Raw genomic sequence first — 24,747 nt, forward strand, 5'->3', positions numbered from 1 at the left:
GTTCGAACCAAAAGAAAATCTTACAATTTGAACTCTTAACTAAGTGCATACACCTTACTGCAATTACTATGTACTAAGTACTTATAAATACCAAATGCTTACTTATTCATTATGCTTATTAGAAAAACTTAACAAAACTCTAAATAACAAATCTCTGAAAGACGTTACAATCAGAAATGACAAAATGAGTACTGTTGCTTTAAATCAAAACAGAGTAGTGCGGCTAAAGCCGCTGCGGGGGAAAGGGGTGGGGGCTGCTGCCGTGGCAGCTGCTCCGCTGCTACTGTCGGTGCCGTTGGTGTCGGTGGTGCGTCAGCCGGTACCGCCTTGGTCGGAGCCATCGGTATCCGCGGGGGCCGGCAGGGCTCGCGGGAGGAGAGCGGTGGCAGGAACGCTGTAACCGCGAGCCTCCAAGCGCTCCATTTTTTCTAAGAGGGGCCGTAAAGCAAAGTCAGCGCTGTTTGAATTCCTCGCTGCCGGTGTTGTCGTGTTCCGAATCCGAGCCGTCGCTGGCGATGTCAGAGGAAGGTTCCCCGCTGTGTGCAAACGGCAGTGGTGACGGCTGGTAAACGCGGTGTGGTCGCCGCAAGATGTATCGGGGGCGGCCCCGGTCGATCGGTCGACAGTTCTCAGACACATCTTTCAGCTGCAACTCAGATACACCTGGCGCTGCATCTCGTCCTGACAAAGTTGCTCTAACTGCAGCAGCCATTCGCTGTTTCAGTTCGTAGGTTTTAACACAGTTCATGCATTCTCGCCACGACTTTGCAGCTTTATAGCAGTTTTATCACCATCTATAACCAAGTCCCACAGCTTGTTCCTGTATTCTCTCCAACAAGCTTCATCAAAATAACTATCTCCGCTAGGGAAATGCCCTAAAGCGGATCTATGGGCCAAAAGTCCAGGCATTACTTTAGACGATATCTCCGCCTTACGCTTTTCGATGACACTGTATTTCGTCTGATGACTGCTTATAGGGTCGGCCTTGCCCTTTCGAGTCTGTGCGCAAAGGTACTAAGGCTGCCATAACCTGCTGACTATGCTCAAGCTGTTTTGTCATTGTCATTGACAACACCTCAGCCTGTTTTTGTAATCCCTTATCAATCACCTCCGTCAACATGGCCATCGGATTGCTTGGCAAGTCCTGAGCCCTCTGCAACAATTCGGCTACCGTCCATCTAGGATCTGCTGATGTAATAAGCTGCTGCGTCTGCTGGTTCCCATTCTGCATTAAACACTGCCTTAAAATTGCCTCTCGGATACCTTCTCCTACGCTTGCTGCTCTAAGTGTGGCAAGCAACTTATCCACAAATTCACCAAGAGGTTCCTGTCTACCTTGCTTAATTCCCATATAGTGAGGATTTGCATTTCCATCCTTCTGCTTGTCAAAAGCCATCCTTACTATCTGGGCTGATGCTTGCAAAACAGGCAGCTGTAAAAGTGCCTGTAACTCTGGTCTCTCATACTGTCCCGTTCCACACAACTGATCTACTGTTACATCAAATAGTGGGTCGTTTTGCTGTCTTTGTACTCCAGCTGATTGTCTAGCTAGGTGTTCCCACTCATTCAAAAATGTCATAAATTGAGATGCTGTTAGGATCAGCTTCATAACATTATAAGAATCTCTAGGTAACATATTATAGTTCATGTAAATAAAATCAATCATCTGTCTAGCTGGTTCAGATTGAACCCCAAACTGACTCGCAGTCTGTCTTAATTGAGATAACAATTTCCATGGCAATTGGGTTACATCAGCCTGGACAACATTCTGCTCCCCAGGGACCTGTGTATACATTACTGGAAAAGCTTGATGTGAAACAGCCAGCCGGCTGAACCCTTCCTGATCTCCTTCGGCGTTTAAGTGCTCTGCAACCTTTCGCCAATACTCTGTGTGCTTTCTTGCATGATCTTTAACACTACCTCCAGGATCTATCGCCCTGTTTGTCTTCTCTCCCTCACCTACTTTCTTGTCCTGTACAATTTGCTCAGCTAAAAGAGACGGGGAAGACTCCCCAGCAGAGTCCTGTGTTACAGATTGTAATTCGACTCTGCCACCTAACCCTTTTACACACGCAGCCTTCTCCTTTCTTAAATAATCCTGAACCTCTTCTGACAAAGGCAACCCAGCATGTGTAACACTTGCTCCATTTGGGTCCGTATAATCTAATCGTACCCTGGCTTGATAAGCTGCCATTTGCTCAGCACGATGCTGATCCAATGCTGTCATAACCATCTTCCACCATTTTCCACACTCCTTTGCTCGTTTTTCATCATCTAAGCCATGCAGCCACAAGTCTTGTCCAGACTTTTTCCACTGCAATCTTTCAAACACCTCATTTGGGTCCTTAAAATATCCTAACTCTCCTGCATAGCTTAACAACGGCACCAACTCCTTTTTAAAATTTAACTTACACTGTCGCTTTTCTAAAAAGCATTTAAATAAATCATACGCTGCCTGCCTATCCATAACCGTATTTAAACGTTAATACCTGTGCGCACAGTCCTCGTTTAAGCAGTTTCCGGCTCTACAGCGTCTTCGGCTTCAAGGCTGTCTTCCCTTTTCTTGCAGCCTCCGGTACTGCTATCCCGGGCCGGCCGTCTTCTTGCCTCCCGGCTTACTGCGAATCTCCCAACGTCCCGAAGAACTTCTTAAACCCTAACGTTTGTCTTCATTAGGGTCCCTGTTCGGGCGCCACTTACTGCAAGAAGGGGGCCGCTCTAACGACCAATTTGATCAGCGGATTCCACTTTATTGAGCATCAGACACATATACAGTTTGCTATAATTATGCCCACTTGGCAACATACTATTGGTTGCTCTCTAAAAGGTTACATCATTGTTTTCACAACTCTGTGGAATTCTTCTATCCGGCCTAATTGCTCTCTTTCCCAGATCTCGCCTCCTCCTTATCTTGCTTGCCTCCCATCTCTGGGGCAGCTGGACTTCAGCATACCAAGCAATCAGCACTTTCTCACATCTCCTCTCCGCCAGTATATTATCAACAGAGAATTCTTCAAGGCCTGAATTGCACAGGTGTTCCTGGGACCCATGTCCCCTCTTGTCCGACAACACTAGTTGATTATTTTTTTCTATACCTAGTTGTAAAATTAACTAACTAAACTCCTAACAGTAGAATGTTGTCTGAACAAGGAAGAAGGAGCTTGGTTGCTTGGTTTTAGTTAGGCAGTCCAACCTACATTGCAGCTATCAGTTTGTACCCCTGTATGAGTTAGTCAGAGGTCACCTGCATTTTGCATAGATGTTATTTAGAGAAGTTTGCTTCAGATCTGATCTTCTTGGCCTGCAAGACATGGCTCACAGGAGAAGGTCTGCAAAGCATAAGTGGTAGAAAACTACTGTCAATGTTTCAGAAGGTACTTGGACCAAATACTTAACTTGTTTTAGTCAACTGTTTCAGTTTAAACAGTTGAATTACGCTGTTGTAGACCACATTTCTCCAATCTGTAAATGAGAATGATCTATAAGACAGTGTTAAACCCCAGGAAAATTACAGGCTAATCTAATAAGTTTCTAATGGTAATACTAGCTAATGCTTGTTGAAGGAAAATCTTGTGCATGTTTTATTTACCTTTATGCCAATGTTTGAGTCTTACCCCATATTTACATATTACACTTGGATATGGTGGATAAAATGCTAGTTTGTAACAACTTTACCATTACTTAAAAAAATTTATGCTTGTAATAATAATAATGATGCTGATGGATTTTATTGCAGTTACTAACTGTTCTTGTCTCAACCTATGAGTTTTCTTTCTTTTACTCTTCTAATTCCTGCTGGGGAAGGGTGGGGGGGAGTGAGTGGCTGCATGGTGCTTAGTTGTCAGCTGAGATTAGACCATGACAGCAAACAATACTGTTATTTCTCTTTCTCCAACCTCATCTTAACAGCACTGTTTCTTACAGGCAGATATATGGTCATTAGGCATAACAGCCATAGAACTCGCAAAAGGAGAGCCACCTCATTCAGAATTGCATCCAATGAAGGTCTTGTTCCTCATTCCAAAGAACAATCCACCAACACTGGAAGGAAATTTCAGTAAATCCCTCAAAGAATTTGTTGAGGCCTGCCTAAACAAGGACCCAAGCTTTGTGAGTTTCATCTGTTTGTCAATGTATAGTAGAGAACTTGACTGGGGTCCATGAATGAGTGCAGTTCAACTCTTCTGATATGGGGCAGTATATTCACTACCAGCATGCTGAGTGTTTTGGGTTTGGTGGTTGTGGGGGTTTTTTTTCCTCCTTTTTTTTTTAAATTTTTTAGATATTGTATATATTTGTATCAAGCCTGAAGTCTGAATTTCTTAACCTTTTTACAGTGAGTCACTGAATACTTTCTAAACCAGTATTTTTTTGATTTATTTTTTTGAAGAGACCTAGTGCGAAAGAGCTCTTAAAACACAAATTTATTTTGCGAAACTCAAAGAAAACTTCCTACCTGACTGACCTTATTGATAGACACAAGAGATGGAAGGCTGAACAAAGTCATGACGACTCCAGTTCTGACGATTCAGATAGGTAAGTTTGATGAGTCTGTAAAATATCCTTCGTAACTATAGGTGCCGAGTAGCTATTTGTAGCACGTAGGTGAGCCTTCTATTATTTACAGCTTTTCAGCTTAGCAGCCTTGGTAAACTAATGAAATCTTGCTGTCAGACCTGCAAAGGGGTGCTTGTGAGATAATGTAACGTTGTGTCTGAGCCTGCTTTCCCCTCTTCTGCTTCCACAGCAGTCTTTTTATTAAATTAATAAAAGGGTGAGTTGATGTGGCTTGCTGGAAGACCAACTTCACAAACCAAGGAATATTTTTATGTTGGACCAATTTACTAGAGCCCATTATAGAAGCATGGAATCATTTTGGCTGAAAGAAACCTTTAAGATCAAATCCAACCATTAACCAAACACTGCTAAGTCAGCACTAAACCATGCCCTTAAGCACCATGTCTGCATATCATTTAAATTCCTCCAGGGTTAACAACTCCATGACTTCCCAGGGCATTCTGTTCCAGTGTTTTACAATTCTTTTAGTGGAGAAGTTTTTCCTAATATCCAACCTAAGCCTCCCCTGGCACAACTTGGGTCAGTTTCCTTTTGTCCTATCATATGTGACCTTGGAGAACACACTGAACCCCACTTTACTAAAACCTTCTTTCAGGTAGTTGCAGAGAGCCGTAAGGTCTCCCCTGAGCTCAAAGAACCAAGTTCCCTCATCTGCTCCTCTTAAGATGTTTTCTCTAGACCCTTCAATAGCTTCTTTACCCTTCTCTGGACATGCTGCAGGACCTCAATGTCTTTTTGTAGTGAGGAACCCAAAATTGAACACAGTGTTGGAGGTGTGGCCTTGCTAGTGCCAAGTGCAGGGTGATATATCACTTGCCTAGTTCTGCTGGCCACACTATTTCTGACACAAACCAGAATGCTGTTGATCTTGGCCACCTGGGCTCACTGCTGGATAATATTTAGTCAGCTATCAACCAGTGTCACTGTGTTTCCCCCTGTGTTCAATAAAAGATGGAGATTATCCTTAGTCCTCATTTTACTTTTCATATACTTCTAGAAACATTTTTTACTGCTTTTTGCACAGTAGCCAGATTAAGTTCTAGCTGGGTTTTGGCCTTTCTAATATTCTGCTTGTATAACCTTGCAAAAGGTGAGTGGCCTGCCCCTTCTCCCACAGGCCATGGACTTTTCTTCCTGAGTTCCAGCCATAGCTTTGTTTGGCCATGCCAGCTTTCTTCTGCATTGGCTTGTCTTAAGTCACACCAAAATTGCTTGCTTCTGCACCTTTAAGATTTTTGTCCTGAACAATGTCCAGACTTTTATGGAGTCCTTTGCCCTTCAGGAGTGTCTCCCAAGGGACTCTGTCAATTAGTCTCCTAAACTGACAGAAGCCTGCCCTCTGGTAGTCCAAGGTGGCAGTTTTACTGATCCCTTTCCTTACTTCGCCAAGAATTGAAAACTCTGCTATTTTATGATCACCATGCCCAACATGGCCTCCAACCATCACATTACCCACAGTTGTTCTGTTCATGAACAACAGGTCTAGCAGTAAGCCTTCCGTGGTTGGCTTGCTTGCCAGCTAGTTGTGTTGAGAAGTTAGCTTCCACTCACTCTGGGAACCTTCTACATTATTTATTCTCTGCTGTGTTGTGTTCCAGCAGACATTTGATAAGTTGAAGTCCCTCACAAGAATAAGGGTTAGTGATTGTGAGACTTCCCCCAGCTGCTTGTAGACTATTTTGTGTGCCTCTTCATCCTGGGTGGGTGGTCAGTAACAGAGTGTTGCTGTGATATCTGTCCTGTTGGCCTTCCTCCTGATTCTTACCCATAAACACTTAACCCTTTCACCACTGTCATTATGCTCAAGACAAACAAAACACTCCCTAACATACAGAGCTACCTTACCACCCAGCCTTTCTGCAGAGCTTGCAGCCATCCAACAGAGTACTCCAGTTGTGTGAGTCATCCCACCACGTTTCCACGATGGCAATTAGATCAGTTTTCCTGCTGTACTGTGGCTTCCAGCCTCTCCTGTTTATTGCCCATGCTGCATGCATTGGTGCAGATACACTTCAGTTGGGCATTCCATCCCCTTTTTTGGAGGGAAGAGGCCTAATTCCTACTTGATCATTCCCAGCTGCTAATGTGTAGCTGCCTCTTTCAGTGACAGATGTGAATTCTATGTGACTTTAAACAGAAATCCTTGAGAATTTTCTTACACTGCTGCCTTGGTTGGCTCTGCTAAGTGCCTTTGGTACAATGGCCACTAGATTGGTGGGTTGAATTGAGGACTTTCCTGCAAATCACTCTTAACTCACAGATCAGAAAGAAATGAAGTTAGACAGTGGTATTTATGGTAGTGAGAGAAGACCTGTAATGTAGTGACTGATTAGGGTCAGCGTATTTTTGTTCTTTGAACTTAGTAGGACTTATAAAAAAAAACCTACTATGCTACCCATTAAAAAAAAGAAGCAACAGGTTGTTTTATAGTGATGTAGTTTGTTAAAGCCAAGCTGTATCTGTAAGTTTTTCACCATTTTTTTTTTTTTTCTGAAGAGGCAAATTTACCTTTCTGACAGGCTGGGCATAAATTGTCTTCCTCAGAATGTTTCTAAGCTAGTGTCTTAGCTGCTAAGTCTTCTATTTTTTTCTACTTTCTCTAATGGTTTGAGGTACTCTGCTTAAAGCCAGTTTTCAGATAGCAATAAAACGCTTCAAGTTGCTTGTTTCTGTGACTAGAGAAAATGTTTTCAATCTGTAATGCCTCTCTTTCTTTTTGAAGTTAATTTAGTATGTAGTGAAGTATCTTGGGTTTAGTTTTTGAACTTCCCCAGAAGAGAAATGATATTTACTTTTCATACTTGTGGTTATACTTACTGGCTTGCACAACAGAATCTTGATTTTGGTCTTGTTTCTAGTTTAGCACATATATTGGATGAACATGGGCAATAAGGTTGGGTAATAGAACTTCTCTTTTTCCTCCCCTCCCTTTAAGTGAACCAGATGGCCAGGCTTCAGGTGGGAGTGATTCGGGAGAGTGGATCTTTACAATAAGAGAAAAAGACCCCAAGAACCTAGAGAATGGAGCAGCCCAGCCTTTGGAGCTTCAAAGAAAAGAGGTGCTCAAAATATTGATTGTATTGCACAAGGAGATAATTCTTGCTAGAATAATTTAGTGGGGTAATTTTTACATCTTTAAATGGTAAAACTTTCAGAACTTCTGCTAAAAATGTATATTCTACAGTTGCCTTTCACAAAAAGACTTGAGTAAGCCTTTAAGCCTGGATATTCTGTAACTATGTCCTTTTTCTGTAGTTCATGACATATGTAACAAAATCTTTCAGTAGTTTCGAAATACTACCACTGGAGGAAGATCTGGCACTATTTTATTTCAAAAAATCTTCTTTCTGTAAATAAAGCACTACTGTAAAAAGGTAGATGAACTGCAGAAAGACAAGTGAAATACTGTGTCATGTGGTAGTGACCTTGTAAATACCAGCATGCCTGTGGTTTAGCAGCTGCTTAGTAGAACTGGGGGCAGTGGGGTGGATTTTGTTGTTATTTTGTTGGTTGGTTTTAAGTTTGAGCTTGCATGTATTTAACCTGCTACAGCCTCAAATTTTAATCCAGCCTCTGTTTTCCACAGTGCTTTGGAACAATCTGTTGTAGAACACTTTACATTTCTGTATATACATATGTCCTGATTTCATCTGGGATAGAGTTAATTTTCCTCCTAGCAGCTGGCACAGTGCTGTTTTGGATTTAGTATGTGAACAATGCTGATAACACACTGATGTTTCAGTTGTTGCTAAAATCCAAAGTTAAGGGTTTTCCAGTTTGCCAAGCTCTCCTAGCAAGCGGGTGCACAAGAAGCTGGGGGTGGGAAACACATCCAGGACAGCTGACCTGACCTGGCCAAAAGGATGTTCAAAATTATAGGATGTCATGTTAGGAGTTGGCTGGGGTGGGGCTGATCACTGCTTGGGAACAGGCTGAGCAGTGGTCAGCAGGCAGTGAGCAATTGCACTGTGCATCAGTTGTCTGTCTTGATTTTTTTTTTCCTCTTTTTATGATATTATTTTCATCATCATCATCATCATCATAATTACTATTTATTTATTATTTGTAAAAGTATATATTATTCTTCTGCTTTTAAAAGTATTATTTTAGTTATTAAACTGTCATCATCTCAATCCACAAAGTTTCCTTTTTCCAGTTCTCCACCTGATGCCCCTGGGAAGGGCAAAGGGGGAGCACATAGCTGTGTGATGTTTAATTGCTGGTGGGAGTTAAACTTGTGACAACATAGAAACGGATTTTCATTAATGTGTAGCATGTTGGAACCATTTTTTCTTTGGTTAGAAACAGAATATAATGAAGATGTATTTTTCAGAAATAAAATTGGTTGGAATTTTTATTTTCTTTAAAGGAAAAGGATATCCCAAAGAGGCCTGTATCACAATGTCTGTCTACAGTTATATCCCCTTTATTTGTAGAGGTAAGTTATTGCTTTTAAACTTAAATGATTCCAGGATTTATGTCTCTGAAAAACAGAAAAAACTAGGGTGAATTGCACCTAGAGAGTTCTACAAGCCCTTTGGATCTGTGCTCTTTGATTTTGTGCATATCTGCTTTTGAGTTTCATAGTTTCATAGTTTCATAGTTTCATTCAGGGTTGGAAGGGACCACAAGGATCATCTAGTTCCAACCCCCCTGCCATGGGCAGGGACACCCCACACTAGATCAGGCTGGACAGAGCCTCATCCAGCCTGCTCTTAAACACCCCCAGGGACGGGGCCTCGACCACCTCCCTGGACAACCCATTCCAGGGTTTCACCACTCTCATGGTGAAGAACCTCCTCCTCACATCCAGCCTGAATCTCCCCACCTCCAGCTTCATTCCATTCCCCCTAGTCCTATCACTACCTGAGATCCTGAGAAGTCCAGGTTCTTCATTTTGCTTCTAACAGTACTTTAATATGCATGGTAGGAACATCAACCATGCTTGCCTAAAGCAATGAACATGAAAACCACAAAGGTATGTAAATGTTTAGATTGCAGTATTCCATTTTTTGACAGGGCTTTATCCTTTGTTATTTTATCTGTAACAAATCTCAAGATCATCAGTGTTCCATGGTATGGCTGTGGACTAGATCAGCAAGAACTTAACTTTTTTGGATTCCAGTGTTGAAAACTGTATTTTGTTCCCATTCTGAATTCTCCTTTTTATATATATATATATATATATATATAAATATATATATATATATATATGGTTTTTTCAAATACTTAAAACCAAATTAAAAATCACATGAAGGGGAAGCTAGATATTTATGAAGATGTAATTATTGGAAAAAGTTGATAGAACTCCAAGAAACAAAAACTCCTCTCTCACCCTAGCTTTGATACGAAGATTTATTTAAATAATGATTTCAGCCATGGTGACTGTTACAGAAATTAATTTAGAGATTTTTTTCTATTCAGAGGATGTTGTCTTAATGTTGTTCTAATGAATGAAATCCTGATTCAGAGGATTAGCATCAGATTTTGCATGTTGCAAGTACTGAGTGCAGAAAAGAAATTAAACTTATTCAGAGGAGACAATCTCTGTTTTGGTCAGTCAGACTCCAGTATTAAGTCAGCCTGTCAGTCTCCTATGTAACGTGGATAAAAACTTGAAACAGGGATTTTTTATTTTTATGTTTTGTACTTTCCATTGCAGTTCTTTATGTATTACTCACTTTCTTTCATTTCCCTCTCCTTCTATCACCCAAAGAGTTTTCTGGTTGCTGTGCCTCTGCTTTAGGTCTTCCTTCTCCCAACACCATGCATGATACAGGTCCTGCATCCATCCGCTGTCTTTCACTTTCCATCCTCTATTTTTACCCTTTCTTTATTTTTAATGTTCTCTTCACCATGCCCTTTATTATCTGTCTTCTAGATTCTTCTGCTTTGGGTTTCCCATGGTATTGCAAACTAGTTGCTGTATTGCTTTTCTTGCTTCTCATTTTCATCTTCGAGGCAATTCTTTCAATTTCCACTGATGTGATTTTACTGCAGTCCCTATTAAAATTGCCATTTACTTTCATGTCTGTAGTGTGTAGAGGATACAGAAAATTTATTCCTCACACACTTGTTTGTTGTATCTTCATGCTATGAAGAAGCTGCTTAGTCTAATATCTACTGTTGGGTTTATGGGTTAGACTCTTTCATGCAACTTCTAGCAGATAGCCGTAACTTTCCCAGCGTCTCAATGCAAAGTCTCCTTTTTCTTGTGAGCATGGCTATTGTCTCTGCTGTCCAGGGGAAGACTTATATTTTCAGTGTTCCATTCATTCAGCATTCTGGTACTGGTCAATGGTAGGCTGAACATGAGCATGCAGTGTGCCCAGGCAGCCAGGAGGGCCAATGGCATCCTGGCCTGCATCAGGAACAGTGTGGCCAGCAGGAGCAGGGAGGTCATTCTGCCTCTGTACACTGCACTGGTTAGGCTACACCTTGAGTACTGTGTCCAGTTCTGGGCCCCTCAGTTTAGGAAGGATGTTGACTCGTTGAAACGTGTCCAGAGAAGGGCAACAAAGTTGGTGAGGGGTTTAGAACACAAGCCCTATGAGGACAGACTGAGGGAGCTGGGATTGCTTAGTCTGGAGAAGAGGAGACTCAGGGGTGACCTTATTGCTCTCTACAACTGCCTTAAGGGAGGTTGTAGACAGGTGGAGGTTGATCTCTTCTCCCAGGCAGCCAGCACCAGAACAAGACACAGTCTCAGGCTGTGTCAGGGGAGGTTTAGGCTGGAGGTTAGGAGGAAGTTCTAAACAGAGAGAGTGATTGCCCATTGAAATGGGCTGCCCGGGGAGGTGGTGGAATCACCATCATTGGAGGTGTTCAGGAGGAGACTTGATGGGGTGCTTGGTTGCAAGATTTAGTTGATTAGGTGGTGTTGGATGATAGGTTGGACAGGATGATCTTGAAGGTCTCTTCCGGTCTGGTCTGGTCTGGTCTGGTCTATTCTATTCTATTCTAGCTGCTGATATCTGCAGCACCAGGAATTATTGCTAGCTAAATTAGTGAGTTAATCCATGGAACTCATCCAAAAAGAACAAAACTGGTCAATCAGATTGCGGTCATCATGGAGGCTTCAAAACTTATGGCACACAGAAGACAGGTGTAAAAAACACAGCTGCTGGTTTTATGTAATCTCACCGGGGAAGTTTCTGCTCTGCATCCTTCTTTTCCAGTTGAGCTCCAATACAGTTTAGGAACCTTAGCTAAAGAACTGCCACTCTGTGTTGCTGGCAGTAATCTGAATCTTGGTGCAGCTCAGCAAAACAATTTAAGAAAACAGAGAAACAAAATGCCTAACCTCAGACAAACCCTCCAAACAACAGAAAACAAAACAACACCCTGAAAATTAACAGAATGATCATTACCAGCTACCACCCTGATGTGGAAGGACACTAGCTGAGTACTGTGTGCACTGACTCATCCTGGGTTCCATTTTTTAAAGGCAGGAGATCCAGAGGTGTCTTTGTTCCCATTGTTGTTTGCTTGTGTCATCTTTGTCCTCAAGCTGTGACTTGCCAGTTTAGACTAAGAAAGGGTTAGTTATTACTGGTAAAAACGGCATTTGTGTCTTCTTCTTGCCTATGCTTTGTGTATAGGATCTTGCTCTTAAGCATCCTAGATACAGTGAAAAGAGAACACAAGCAGCAGCCAAAGAGTACAGAAACTTTCCTACTGCTGTGGTTGTACCTCAGCTGTTGTACACACACAGAGCGCTCCCAATTTACTTTCGCCGAGAGCTGAGTTAGTCTCAGGAGGGTGCTCTAATATACCTAAAAGCCACCACTAAATGTGGAACTATAACAATGTGTTTGGTTTTTCCCTTTGTTTCCCAATGTGGTTTTTGGTTGGTTGGTTTGTTTGGGTTTTTTTTCCTTACTAAGTTCTTCCTTTTAAAGGAAAAATCTTTCATCAATGCTGAGAGCAACTCCTGTAGTTCCTGGCACCTGTTGAAAGTCCACTTCGAAAACTTCTGAAAGGCTGCTTTAGTGCTTGGATATCTCAAAACTTCACTGCCACTTTGATCCCTTTGGAATGTCTTGTACTACACTGAACTCAAAACTGTGTTGATCTGTTAACTCTGCTTTAGGCTGCCTTCTGGGGATCATGTTTATTCCACGTGATAGTCTGTGCTATACTTAAGCAGGGGCAAAAGTGTTAACATGCTCAGAAAATGGCACAAATTTTCATTTGTTCAAGCTAAGCTTTCTTCATTACTGGCAGTAGAACAGAATAGAATAGAATAGAATTAACCAGGTTGGAAGGGACCTTTGAGATCATAGAGTCCAGCCTATCATCCAACACCATCTAATCAACTAAACCATGGCAGCCCATTCCAATGGCAAATCACTCTTTCTGTGAAGAACTTCTTCCTAACATCCAGCCTAAACCTCCCCTGGTGCAGCCTGAGACTGTGTCCACTTGTTCTGCTGCTGGTTGAAGAGAGATAAGATACCAAACCCCACCTCGGGGGGGTGGTGTTGAGAAGAGAACCAATCCCCACCTGCCTACAACCTCCCTTCCGGTAGTTGTAGGTGGCAATAAGGTCTCCTCTAAGCCTCCTCTTATCCAGGCTAAGCAACCCCAGCTCCCTCAGTCTCTCCTCATAGGGCTTGTGGTCCAAACCCCTTACCAGCTTTGTTGTCTTTCTCTGGACATATTCCAGCAACTCAACATCTTTCCTAAACTGAGGGGCCCAGAACTGGACACAGGACTCAAGGTGTGGCCTAACCAGTGTGGTGGACAGGGGGAGAATGACCTCCCTGTCATAATTTTTGGATGCAGGCACACTAAAAAGGATATGTGAACGATTGAAGACTTGTGAAGATGAATGACACCATGATAACTACTGCAAAGACTAAATTCAGGATCAAAAGTCTTCAGGATGTGTGGGTGTATAATGAAAGCCAAATCCTGACATTGTGAGCACTGTTGGGCACTTCCTACCCAGCTTCTGCATTATACTGTTTATAGAAATATGTATGAATATCTCATTAATATATCTCTTCCTGTTTTTCTTTCAGCTGAAAGAGAAGAGTGAAGTGTGTGGTGGTAACACAGATTCCATAGAAGAACTGAGAAAGGCTATTTATTTAGCTGAAGAGGCTTGCCCAGGCATTGCAGATAACATGGTGTCACACCTTGTGCAGAGGCTTCAGAGGTAATGAAGCTGTTTCACAAAGACCTACAGAGATGTGCGAATCTGATTCTGCAAATATTTGTCCAGGGTTCAATTGAATTAATTTCCACTTGAAAAAGAGGAAAATGCCACCTTTGCTTAAAGTTTGTGCAGTTGTGTTTGCTTAGTAGAAAAAAAGATCATCCTGTCAGCAGTTCTAATGCCTGGCTTCAGGTGACAGCCCCCCGTATGTACATTCTTCCTGTTGCCATGTGCATCGCGTGTCAGATGAGGCTGGGCAGCCTTTTCCCTTTGCAGTTCCTGTAAGGGACGTTCACACTTTCTTAGTGTCTTGGGTGTATGCTGCAGACAGTGCCTTGTGCTACTCTTAATTTCTTTACCCACTGTGATAGTTAGTTTGTGTTTCTTGCAGTCACTTAGTAAGTGGTTCATTGCTCATTCATTAAAGGTAGTCCCTGGCCTCTTGGTTGTACCTTGAAACCCAACATTTTCTATTACTTCAAAAGACCCACTCATAAGAGATTTTCTAACTGTCTAGGTTAGGAATAGGTTCTTAACAATACTCAATTTGCTGTTCTTTTAAATGCTGCTGTAAATTTTAGAATTACTGCTTGAAGAAATTTTAAGTGCATCCTTGAATGGAGCCCTCAGCCATTCTGAATCTGCACCATACAGGTGGGATGGCTTGGTACTAGGAAATGATTAATCTTGGAATCCTGTCTTGAAAAAGATGACCCTGAGCTGGTATCTCACTTGCAGTATCTCTAACCACAGCTTGGTAAAGTTTGTGAATTCCTATCTCTGTAGTTAAAGCAGGGGATGGCCAAGCTGACATTGTGTCATTCAGTCAGTGCTCAGAACACTGCAAGCAATGGTATTTCTTGCTTTCTCGGCTGTTAAGCATCTCTGGTACTAAAACATCAACCCTTTATTCTCCCTCTCTTGATCCTGGCAGGCTTGAAAGAGTTCCTGGAGCTTCCATCTCAGTTTATTTCTGTTATGTGTTCCAAAAGTGATCCCATTTTTTTTATCAGTCAAATATTTCTGTGTAAAGTTTCTATCAGCCAGGCATACAGCATTCCTGGAGCTGGGAGTCTCAGTGAGTTTTGATCACAGAATGCTAGGGGTTGGAAGAAGGACCTTCTCCAGGGTAAGACTAGGTTGGACCTAGTCCAACACCCCTGCTGAAGCAGGTATGCCTGGATCAGGTTGCACAGGAATACTTCCAGATGGGTTTTGAAAGTCTCCAGAGAAGGAGACTCCATCACTTCTCCAGCAGTCTGTTCCAGTTCTCTATCGCCCTCAAAATAAATTTCTCCTTAAGTTCAAGTGAAACCTCCCATGCTCCAGTTTGTACCTGTTGCCCCTTGTCCTGTTGGTGGGCAGCACTGAAATGAGCCCAGCCCCATCCTCATGACCTCCACCCTTTAGATATTTATATGCATTGATAAGATCCCCTCTCAGTCTTCTCTTCTTCAGGCTAAAGAGCACCAAGTCTCTCAGCCTTTCCTCATATGAGGGATGCTCCAGTTCCCTAATTATCATCATGGCCTTCTGCTGGACTCTTTCCAGTAGTTTCTTGCCCCTCTTGAACTGGAAAGCCCAGAAATGGACACAATACTTGAGGTGCAGCCTCAGAAAGGCAGAGTAGAGTGGAAGGAGAACCTTCCTTGACCTGCTGGCTACACTCTTCTTAAGGCACCCCAGGATGCCATTGGCCTTCTTGGCCCTGAGGGCACATAGCAAGTTAGCCATGAGCCAGCAGTCCACCAGCACTCCAGGTCATTCTCCACAAAGGTGCTTTCCAGCAGGTCAACCCTAACCTGTACTGATGGATGATGCAGGACTCTTGCCCTTGCTGAATTTTGTGAGTTTTCCTTCTGTCTGTCCAGGTCTCACTGAATGGCAGCACAGCCTTCTGGTGTGTCAGTCACTCCTCCCAGTTCTGTATCATTGGCAAACTTGCTGAGCGAATACTCTCTCCCTTCATCCGAGTCACTGATGAATACGTTGAACAAGACTGGACCCAGTATTGACCCCTGGGGAACACTGCTAGCCACAGGCCTCTAGCCAGACCCTGCACCATTGATCACCACCCTCTGAGCTCTCTTTCAGCCAGTTCTCAATCCACCTCACTGTCCACTCATCTAACCCATACTTCCTAAGCTTACCTATGAGGATTTTACAGGATGCAGTGTCAGAAGTCTTGCTAAAGTTGAGGTAGACAACACCTCATCTACCCTCATCACCATCATAGAAGGGTGATCATACTGGTTAAGCATGATTTCCCCTTCATGAATCCATGTTGGGTACTCCTGATGATCTGCTTTTCCTCTGTATGCTTAGAGATGACCTCCAGAATGGGCTTTTTCACCATCTTTCCAGGGATGGAGGTGAGGCTGACTGGCCTGTAGTTTCCCGATTCTTCCTTCTTGCCCTTTTTGAAGATTGGAGTGACACTGGCTTTCCTCCAGTCCTCAGGCACCTTCCTTGTTCTCCATGACCTTTCAAAAATGATGGGGAATGTCTTAGTGATAACCTCAGCCAGCTCCTTCAGCACTTGTGGGTGCATTCCATGGATTTGTTGGTGACCAGTTTGTCTAGATGATCTCTAACCCAGTCATTCTTGACTAAGGGAGTCTTCCTTCCTCCAGGCTTGCTTTCTTACCTCCAGGAACTGGAATTCCTCAGGATCAGTCTTAGCAGTAAAGACTGAAGCAAAGGTGGAATTCAGTAACTTCACCTTCCCTGTATCCTCTGTCACCAGGTAACCCACCTCATCTAGCAGCGGGCCCACATTTTGCTTGGTGCTCATTTCCTACTGATGTACTTAATTACTGAGGCTGCAATCAAAGCTGAAAATGACCCAGTGAGACAGCCTTTCCACTGGGCACTCCTTTTGTGGGCACTGGAGGTGATCTTCATTGTTCCTGTCACAACTGTAACAGTCATCATCTTTGTCCTAGGAGACAGATTTCATAACCTTTATCTACAGATATAGCATTTTTGTTTTCCTTCTGTTCTGCTTCCCTGGACTATTGACATTTTTCTGGGTCATCATGTCTTGTAACAGTGGTGGCAGACACTTAATTTACATTGAAAGAGAGCAAGAAAAACTCACAGAGAATGTTTGCTGATGGGTCACTTCTGGGTGAACTTTCTCTTACTCCAGGGATGACACTCAGCTGGTACATGATCATGACTAGAACTCCTTTCAAAATGTTAAGTGAAAGAAATTAATGGCAGGATCCTCCCGTAAAGAGAAGTTTGAACCATTCCAGACCTTCGTAGGGCTATTTTTGAGAATGCTGAACTTCTAAAATAAGTATTTCCTTCTTGTTTGAGTACTATAGGAAATGTGTCCTGTTACATCATTAAGTCATTCACTGTATCCATGTACAATGTCCTCTCAATTTGAAAGCTACCTATTGAAGATGGCTCTTCAGCAACGTGTTTCTATTGAGATTGCCATTCCCCTTACAACTGGTTGAAACTGAATTTTTCAAGTTAATCTGAATTACTTATCCGGGACTCTTGGAAGAGCTGACCAGTAACTTGAGTAAATCCATTTACCTTCCCCCTCCAGTTTTGATCTCAAATGTTTCATCAAGTTCATGGAAGGCTCAACATGATTTCAGCGCATGCTTCTTTCTTTAGATGGTTTAGGAATCTGCTTAGCCCAAGAAATGCAGGTTTCTTGCCCCAGTAATACTCTGGAAAGATTATGATGTAAACTTGGGAAGTAGGGAAGCTGGAATTGCTGCTTGTTGCCCCCAGTATATGGAATTCTTACATTTCCCAGTGAGACACTTGAACAGAGGTTGCTGCTATCATGTAGAAAAGCAGCGCAGTTCCAGCCGGCTGTGCTTTACAGGCTGTGCACCTCTGTGGCCTCTTTCTTTGTGACAGCAGTGGTGGGTAAAATTCTGCAAGCAAAAAGGCTGGAACATCCCATTACTGTTGCAACAGTAACTGTTTCTTCTCCTCTTCAGATACTCACTAGCTGGAGGAAGCACTTCATCCTACTGACGTGTTGTTCCCGACTTATTAAGACAACGGAGATCCCATGGCATCTGCACGGAAGGCATGCTTCTGCCTCTCAGCCGTGGAAGGACATTCCCAGATGTGCAGGAGCGAAAATGAAGCCTCTTGGATGGAGACAGCATTTTTCAGCTCCTTAAAGCTATAATTTTTTGTTAATGATAATGCACATATTCCAGGAAGGTGTCTTTTTTTTAAATCTGAAATGTATATTTAGGCTTGTGACAGAGAAATTGGAGATATTGAGAAACCTCAGGTATCCTGCTTTAAGAATTCCACTGGAGATGGAGTATGTTTGTTGGAACTGTGTACAGATCTGTACATAATGTCTTTTTTAACTGAAAGCCTTTCAACGTGCATAAGAAATCACTGTGTACAAAATGGTAAAGTGCTTTTGTAGATAATGTTAGTGGGGTAACTATTTGAAAGGCCATAACTGAGTATTGCCTTGCCTTTATTACATGTACATTTTGAATTATGTGGTAAGTGAAACTTGGTTTGAATTTTGTAGGTTAAGGATTTGCCACTGAAAGAGTTAATCCTGTACTATGGAACCTTCTATTCGTACCTTGGCAAAGACACAATTTATTCTGTTTCTTCAGTATCTCTTCCTTTCAATCTATATTCTGAGCGTGACTTTCTAATTATGGTACTGCTGCTGGTTGGTTTAATACACCTTGTCTCTCAGAGCTCTGCCTTTGAATGATCTGGGTTCCCCAATCATTCCTTAGGGAAGGATTCCCGAAAGAATGAGCTCTTTCAGATTTTCAGTTTTAAATTGTGCCAATGCAAATTGTTCAGTTTTAGCAAGAGATACATATTTGTGAAGCTTGTAGTGAAGTTCAGATACAATCTATCTTATTTCACCTGAACATATTTGAATGCTCACACACATAAATCTTTATTTAGCTTTATTTATTCTGACAGCTCCTCTTAAGATGCTGGCTCTGAGGCAGGAGCAAGTGTTTCTTCATCATACCTGTTTTTATCATTAAAATGAATGTCTTGCAGTGCAAGAGAAAAAATATCCACATATTCAACATTTGGTCTTGCTGCCTAAATCTGTACATCTCTTTACCAAAAGTAATAGACATCAGGCAGAAAGACTGCAAAACTGAGCCCCAGTGTTGTATGCTATGTCATGTTGCTTGACTCCAAAAAGATTACTTCTTGGAAATCCACGAATTTTTCCCCTGCTCCTCTGAGTTGCTCCTTGATAGCTGTCTTTAAGGTTTCATAGTTCTTGAACGTAGCATTAGTTACACACACACACACACACACTTCACAAGGTAGTTGTTGTTTCGGGGGGTTTCCACAGTATTACTTTGAGGTTTACCTTGGTTTGTTTCACCAAGGCTATATTCAGGTGCTTCTTATTCTGGTGTCTTGGAGGAGATTTTGGCCTTGTTTTTAATGAAGAAATCAATGATTTTATGTTTTGCATGACAGTGAGGGAATTTATTGGTTTCAGGTTTTTTTTTTTAATGGAAATAGATACAAGAGGTTTGGAACAGAAAAAGGTGGAAATGTAGAATACCTGCCTTGGTATGAAAAGACCCAGGTTCTCTAAACGTTCTGGAAAACTGCTGTAGTCTTCTTGCCAGGACTTCATATCACCATGGTAGCCCTTATTATTCTATGCATATTAACAGCCTTAATTATTAGTTAGAGGTCACTGTCATGCTAACAGAGCTATGAAACTTCTGAGCAGGCTGAAACAGCAGTTGCAAGAAGCGAGTGTGTGTGTGCACTCCTGCTTGTAGCTGCGTTTGTAGACACAACACATTTGCCAGCACTATGAGGTAAGGGTTTTCCTTTATGGTTAAAGTGAATTTAAGGTAAATTGAGCAATGTGTTAGCTTGAGCAATGGTTTATCATTTCTCCTTGACTAAGCTTTTACAAATTTGTTGTTTTGTGTGCTTTTAAACACTAAGGGTAGGCTTACCCTTGGGGAAGCAAGTTTAGCTCTGCCATGGTGAGATGTGCATCTGAATACAGCACAAAGGGAAACCTGCCCGCTGGTCTCTTCCTATTTGAACATTTAGCCATTCAATAAATATGTGCCTGGTTACAGCATGGGGGAATAAAAAGTTGTTTGCCTTTGGGATGTAAATAGAATAATGAAAGCTCTTCCCCAGTCATCTCTTGCTGTAAGGAGTTGGAGTGAGCTTACTTGGCGATGCACAGTGCTCGAGAGATTGAGTGGGGAAGTTAAATTTGCAGTGCTAGCTGGCATCTCAAAACTTGCTCAGTCAATCACAAAAACAGAATTCTGAGGTATGCTATTTTTGAGCAGTCATTATAAATGTTATATATATACTTCTTTTTTTTAGTTGCATTTTGGGACTGTATGCTGAGGAAATACTTCTGAGAGTAGATTGTGGCAGGATTTGCTTGATGAATGTGTCCCTTAGTTTAGCTTAAAATCAGTCAGACAGACCTACAGCAAGGGCCACTGGCCAGAAGGCTAGGACATTTTGGATCAAAGACCTCATTTATGGTAGAGATGTGTATTTTTATATGTAATGTAGAGATTATTTAAATACAGACTATCTTAAACTGAGATTCACTAAAAAAAAAAATGAGCGTGCTGTATCTTGAATGTAAAATTATGAGTCATTTGCTATTGAAAAATAGGGAGGCTTTAAAAATCAGATCTGTGTTGGTAACAGGAGAGGAGCTTAGTGTGAAAGAAGTGGAGCCTCAGTTCCTGAAAGAAAAAGAAAGACCTGTACTGAATATTTTTGAGAGGCTGGTTCGTGCTAAAAACACGTCTGTGTTAGTGTTGCACTGATGGTTTCCCTGTGCAGGTAGTACTTCTTCACTCCTTTATATACTAAACTAACCCTAGTTATGCAGACATTTAAATTAGTGGAACTGCTTATTTATCAGGGATTTCAAGGTTCAGTAGTAAATAAACTCACTGTTTGAAAACAACACAGAGAGTCCTTGGGACTGAAGCTTGCTTTTTGTAACTATCAATCAGATGCGCAATCTATTTTTTTAATTTCCCTTGCAGCTGCACTTTGTAGTTGGTCACTAGAGTTTACTGCAGGCTGAGAGCACAGTCGCTGTAGAGCGGGATGATTCTGGTGTAGTAGCAAAGCGGCTCCTCTGAAGTGCTGCTGCGGCTCCTTTGCCGCTTCAAACCTTTGTAGCTGTCACTCTAGCTATGGACTTCAGATGAGCTCATTGCTGCAGAGTGATGTAACTGTGGGGTTCTGCTCTCACTGTCCAGGAGGGGTGGGCGGAGGAGGGGAGGTAAGACAGTGTGCATTGGAGCATTGCAGCACAGCTGAAGTGTTGTGAACTTCCATCCTATGTTCTCCACTGTAACTGCTTCACCTGCCACTGCTTTGTACTGCACTTGTGAAATGTCTCATTTAGCTCTTCCTACTTTATGTGGTTTGCAATGGTTTTACATTCGCCTTACTTTTAAGGAAACTTATTTTTGCCTTCAAAAACATCACCATTGGAAGATTGTCAGAAGTGCTAATAATAAGCTCAGCTATAATGCAAGGATCGGTACAATTGCAAATTATTTTTGTAAGTTGCTGGGGAGGAGCTTGAAGTATAGCACAAATCTGCCAGCTTGCTCTTTTTAACTGTATTTTGCAGATGTGCTGGTAACTGCACTGAGCATATGCTGTAGACAAACCCTAGGTAATGGTTTCCTGCTTTCTTTCAAAGCCTGATTACAGAGGACAATTAAAGTGTATCTCTTGTTTTCTGTAACACTGCTGCCTGTTTATAACTGTGTATTTAAATTTTACTTTTGTCACTCTACACCAACATAATAAAAACTCCTTGTAAACTACATCACCTAGAAATAAAGAAGGAAAAGTTTAATGAAATTTTGCCCTCTGAGTGGTCAGTAAGATGAGATACAGGGGGAAGGGGTGGAGAGGTGTCTCCTCCTAGGAGGATGCTTCTGGGGGTGGTTCTAGCTCGGTTGTTGTCCATTTTTCAGTAATTGTAAAGCAGAAAGTTTATGAATCAGTGTTTAGTTTGTTACCTTGGAATTTATACAAGAGAAAACTCCTGTTTAACCTCAGACAACACTTTCTGAGCCAGAATGTTGAGAATACTTTTTTCTCTTGGGGAATTCAGTTAAGCTTGTATCTATCTCACAGATGGCCTAACCATGTGGGAAGTTTAGTTCTTGATAAAAGTTTTATGAATCTACCATACAAGTGATTGACAGGGTACTCTTTGGGTTAAACAGGTGCAGCTGTGTATTGCAGTTTGCCCTGCCAATTTACAGATGGTAATGCCTTAAAACTTGTTATGTAGTCACTGTCCTGCCAGCCCAGTGAAACTGACAAAGTGCTCCCATTAAGTTGCGTTAGCTTAACCCCAAACATCACAGTCGTAATTATCCACACAACTGAGTGACAAACTGACTGCTGCACACCTGTAATTCTATTTCATTACTGATTTCTCCTGTTAAAAAAATAGCACATGTGCCACATTGCCAAGTGTTGTGTTTTTTTCTTTTCTACCAACTTTTCTGTGCCCCTGGGAGAGTTGGGGCTGTAGTAATATGGTTTTGGTGTTTGATCACCCTAAAGGCACTACAAACACAGCTTCCAGGCCAAGATGTTACCAGGCAAACACATTTATTACATTATACAGCAAAGTTATATACTCTTAGAAAGCAGATGTCTCACATCTTGCTTGGTTATTTTCTACTGGCGTGCGTGTAATTAAGGCATACAATAGGTTAAAACAAGCAAAACAATACTTCCAGACATCCAACCAAATTCTGGCAAGTCTTTCTCCTCAGTTACAAGATGTTTACATTCTTTTCTAAGTCAAAGATTAACCATGGCCTTCTCTAACTCAAGCAAGGGCAAATCTTCCCCTACAGTTCCCTCTTTCTTTCTCTGTTACTGATACGGTGTGCTTTCCTAAATCAAGGGCAAACCATAGCTGTTCCAAAGCTATCCAAAAACAACCCTTCTACATCTCCCCCTTTTTCTGATAAAACCACAATTTTGATCAACATTTCTAACATTCTTTGCATACATAAGAGCAAGCAAGGTAAAATTAACTATATAGCAAAAGCAATTGATAAAATCAACAATTGTGTTTTGATAAGAGACTGTATCCACCTTGGCGACAGCACATCCCATCAAAGTCTTCACACCCATGTCTATGGACAAGTAACAAGAAATCTACAACAGCCCTATTCTGTAACACAGCATGTCTAACAGACTGATGTAACCCATAAAAGATACAATACTCAGGAGCTATACCAATTAGCTCATTCTACCACCACTGGCATAATATATGGGTAAAGAGAACAAGACTTCCAGCTACACTACAATAACAAGCATACATTCCTTTCCACTTACCTTTCAAGGTCAAGACACAAACAGGACAGTTGCTTCTTTCAGACAGAAAGGTTTCTCTTAAAGGACAACTTAGATCTTGCTAGTTCCAATTCTTACATTTCCCTTTTCTTATTAATAAAGATGACTTGATTAGCCATACCAGTTCTAGCCTGAACACGTACACAGGGACTAAGATACAAAGACCCACAAATACAGCAAACGCATTCTTCAGCATTGTCTTTTACAATCTGCTTCAAAGGCATGAACGTTACACCTTTGCCTACCGCGATTGAGAGATGGAGACAAAGCTTGATGCAAGCAAAGTGTCTACTTTATTGTACAAAGTATGTTCTTTATATAGGCTAACATAATCAAAAGTAACTAGTGATTGGTAATTAAATGTGTCCATCCGACAGTTACAGATTCGTGATTGGCTGCGGAGAAAATACCAGGGAACACACATCGCCGGGCAAGGCCCAGGCAGGTGTTAGACAAAAGGCAAACGATGAAGCATCTCTTATCTATGTTCAGAGAGAAAACAAAAGACTCTCTTGCAATGTTTACCAGCTCTAATTCTCAGGTAGTTGTGGGGCTTCCTGAGTCACAACGGCCGTCGGTAATTAGCTAAAGGCTTTTTTCTCTCTACATAGTTGCAGTTTGTTCCCAAGGTCTGTGGCCTACAAGGGCTAAAACATTTCCTTCTATCAGCTAAGCATTGCTCCCTAAATTCAGTGCATCATTTGCCTTTTTCTAAGATGGTCAAAAATCATAGAAGTGTTTAGTGTCAGCAAGGTCCTCCCTTGATCCATGAGGGTAGGGCTGGCCAGGCTTCATCTCCACAGGTAAGGAAAATACCTGCAGGCAGACAGCAAGAGTGAAAAGGCCCCTTTGCTGGGTCAGAGATGACATCCTGAATGTTCCTAGTTCTTCCCAATGTAAAATTGAACATAACACAATAACCCATTTTTACTCTTCCTGACGTACTGATCTCTTGATGCTCTGTTTTTGCTAAGGAAAGGTACTGAGTCCTATTGTTCCTACCTTTGGCCTAATGCTGTTTGTTTTTTCTTTCAAATGTCTTCCAACTAAAGCCTCCAAAATTTTTTTATCCTCCATAAATTTTGTTAAACCACACTTAAACCCACATGTAACATGAAAATTTGAGAACATAACATGCTTTAACTGTTCTTTCTTGTGACATAATACCTGAATTCCCCCTTTTTTTTGTTTTTTATAACCTAAAATGAAACTGTCTTTTATGTTATAATTAATTTTTACCTTCCCTTTAACCATTTAACATTATTGCTTAACTATGACAGACTGTTAACATATAAATCCATGTGAACACATTCCCTAATCACAAAACAATTAAGCAATCATGATATTCAGTCCTAATGCAGATGTTTTCTGGTGACATTCTCATGGAATCAACCTCTGATTGATGCTTTTGATCTCAGTTTGTCATGACAGTCATTGTGATCAGTGTTAGGCAGGTCTGCTGATTTTCAGTTTCATGGGCACTGCTGTTTGTCCCATCCTCTTGATTCTTGTGGTGTCTTCTGCTGCAATGATTGCAGCATTGAGTTACAGAATTGATGTTTCCAGGTCATGACATAGGCTGGCTTTTCTTGCTGGTATCACTAAAGCCT

At 41.7% G+C, this 24,747-nt stretch overlaps 1 protein-coding gene across 1 annotated transcript in view; it reads left to right on the forward strand.

Moving 5' to 3' along the window:
- The window catches only part of STK24 (serine/threonine kinase 24), a 75,300-nt gene extending 53,103 nt beyond the window's left edge, over window positions 1-22,197 (forward strand). The window contains exons 6-11 of the mRNA XM_068166497.1: window positions 3,925-4,110; window positions 4,391-4,536; window positions 7,514-7,637; window positions 8,948-9,016; window positions 13,605-13,741; window positions 17,713-22,197. Of these exons, the coding sequence (XP_068022598.1) occupies window positions 3,925-4,110; window positions 4,391-4,536; window positions 7,514-7,637; window positions 8,948-9,016; window positions 13,605-13,741; window positions 17,713-17,749 (699 nt within the window). The 3' untranslated portion in view covers window positions 17,750-22,197. The remainder of the gene's footprint in view (window positions 1-3,924; window positions 4,111-4,390; window positions 4,537-7,513; window positions 7,638-8,947; window positions 9,017-13,604; window positions 13,742-17,712) is intronic.
- Window positions 22,198-24,747: the final 2,550 nt, after the last annotated feature.

Source organism: Melanerpes formicivorus, unplaced genomic scaffold, assembly GCF_026170545.1.
Source record: "Melanerpes formicivorus ecotype bairdi unplaced genomic scaffold, bMelFor1.0.p_v2 SCAF_1, whole genome shotgun sequence".
In the NCBI taxonomy this organism is placed as follows: Eukaryota; Metazoa; Chordata; class Aves; order Piciformes; family Picidae; genus Melanerpes; species Melanerpes formicivorus.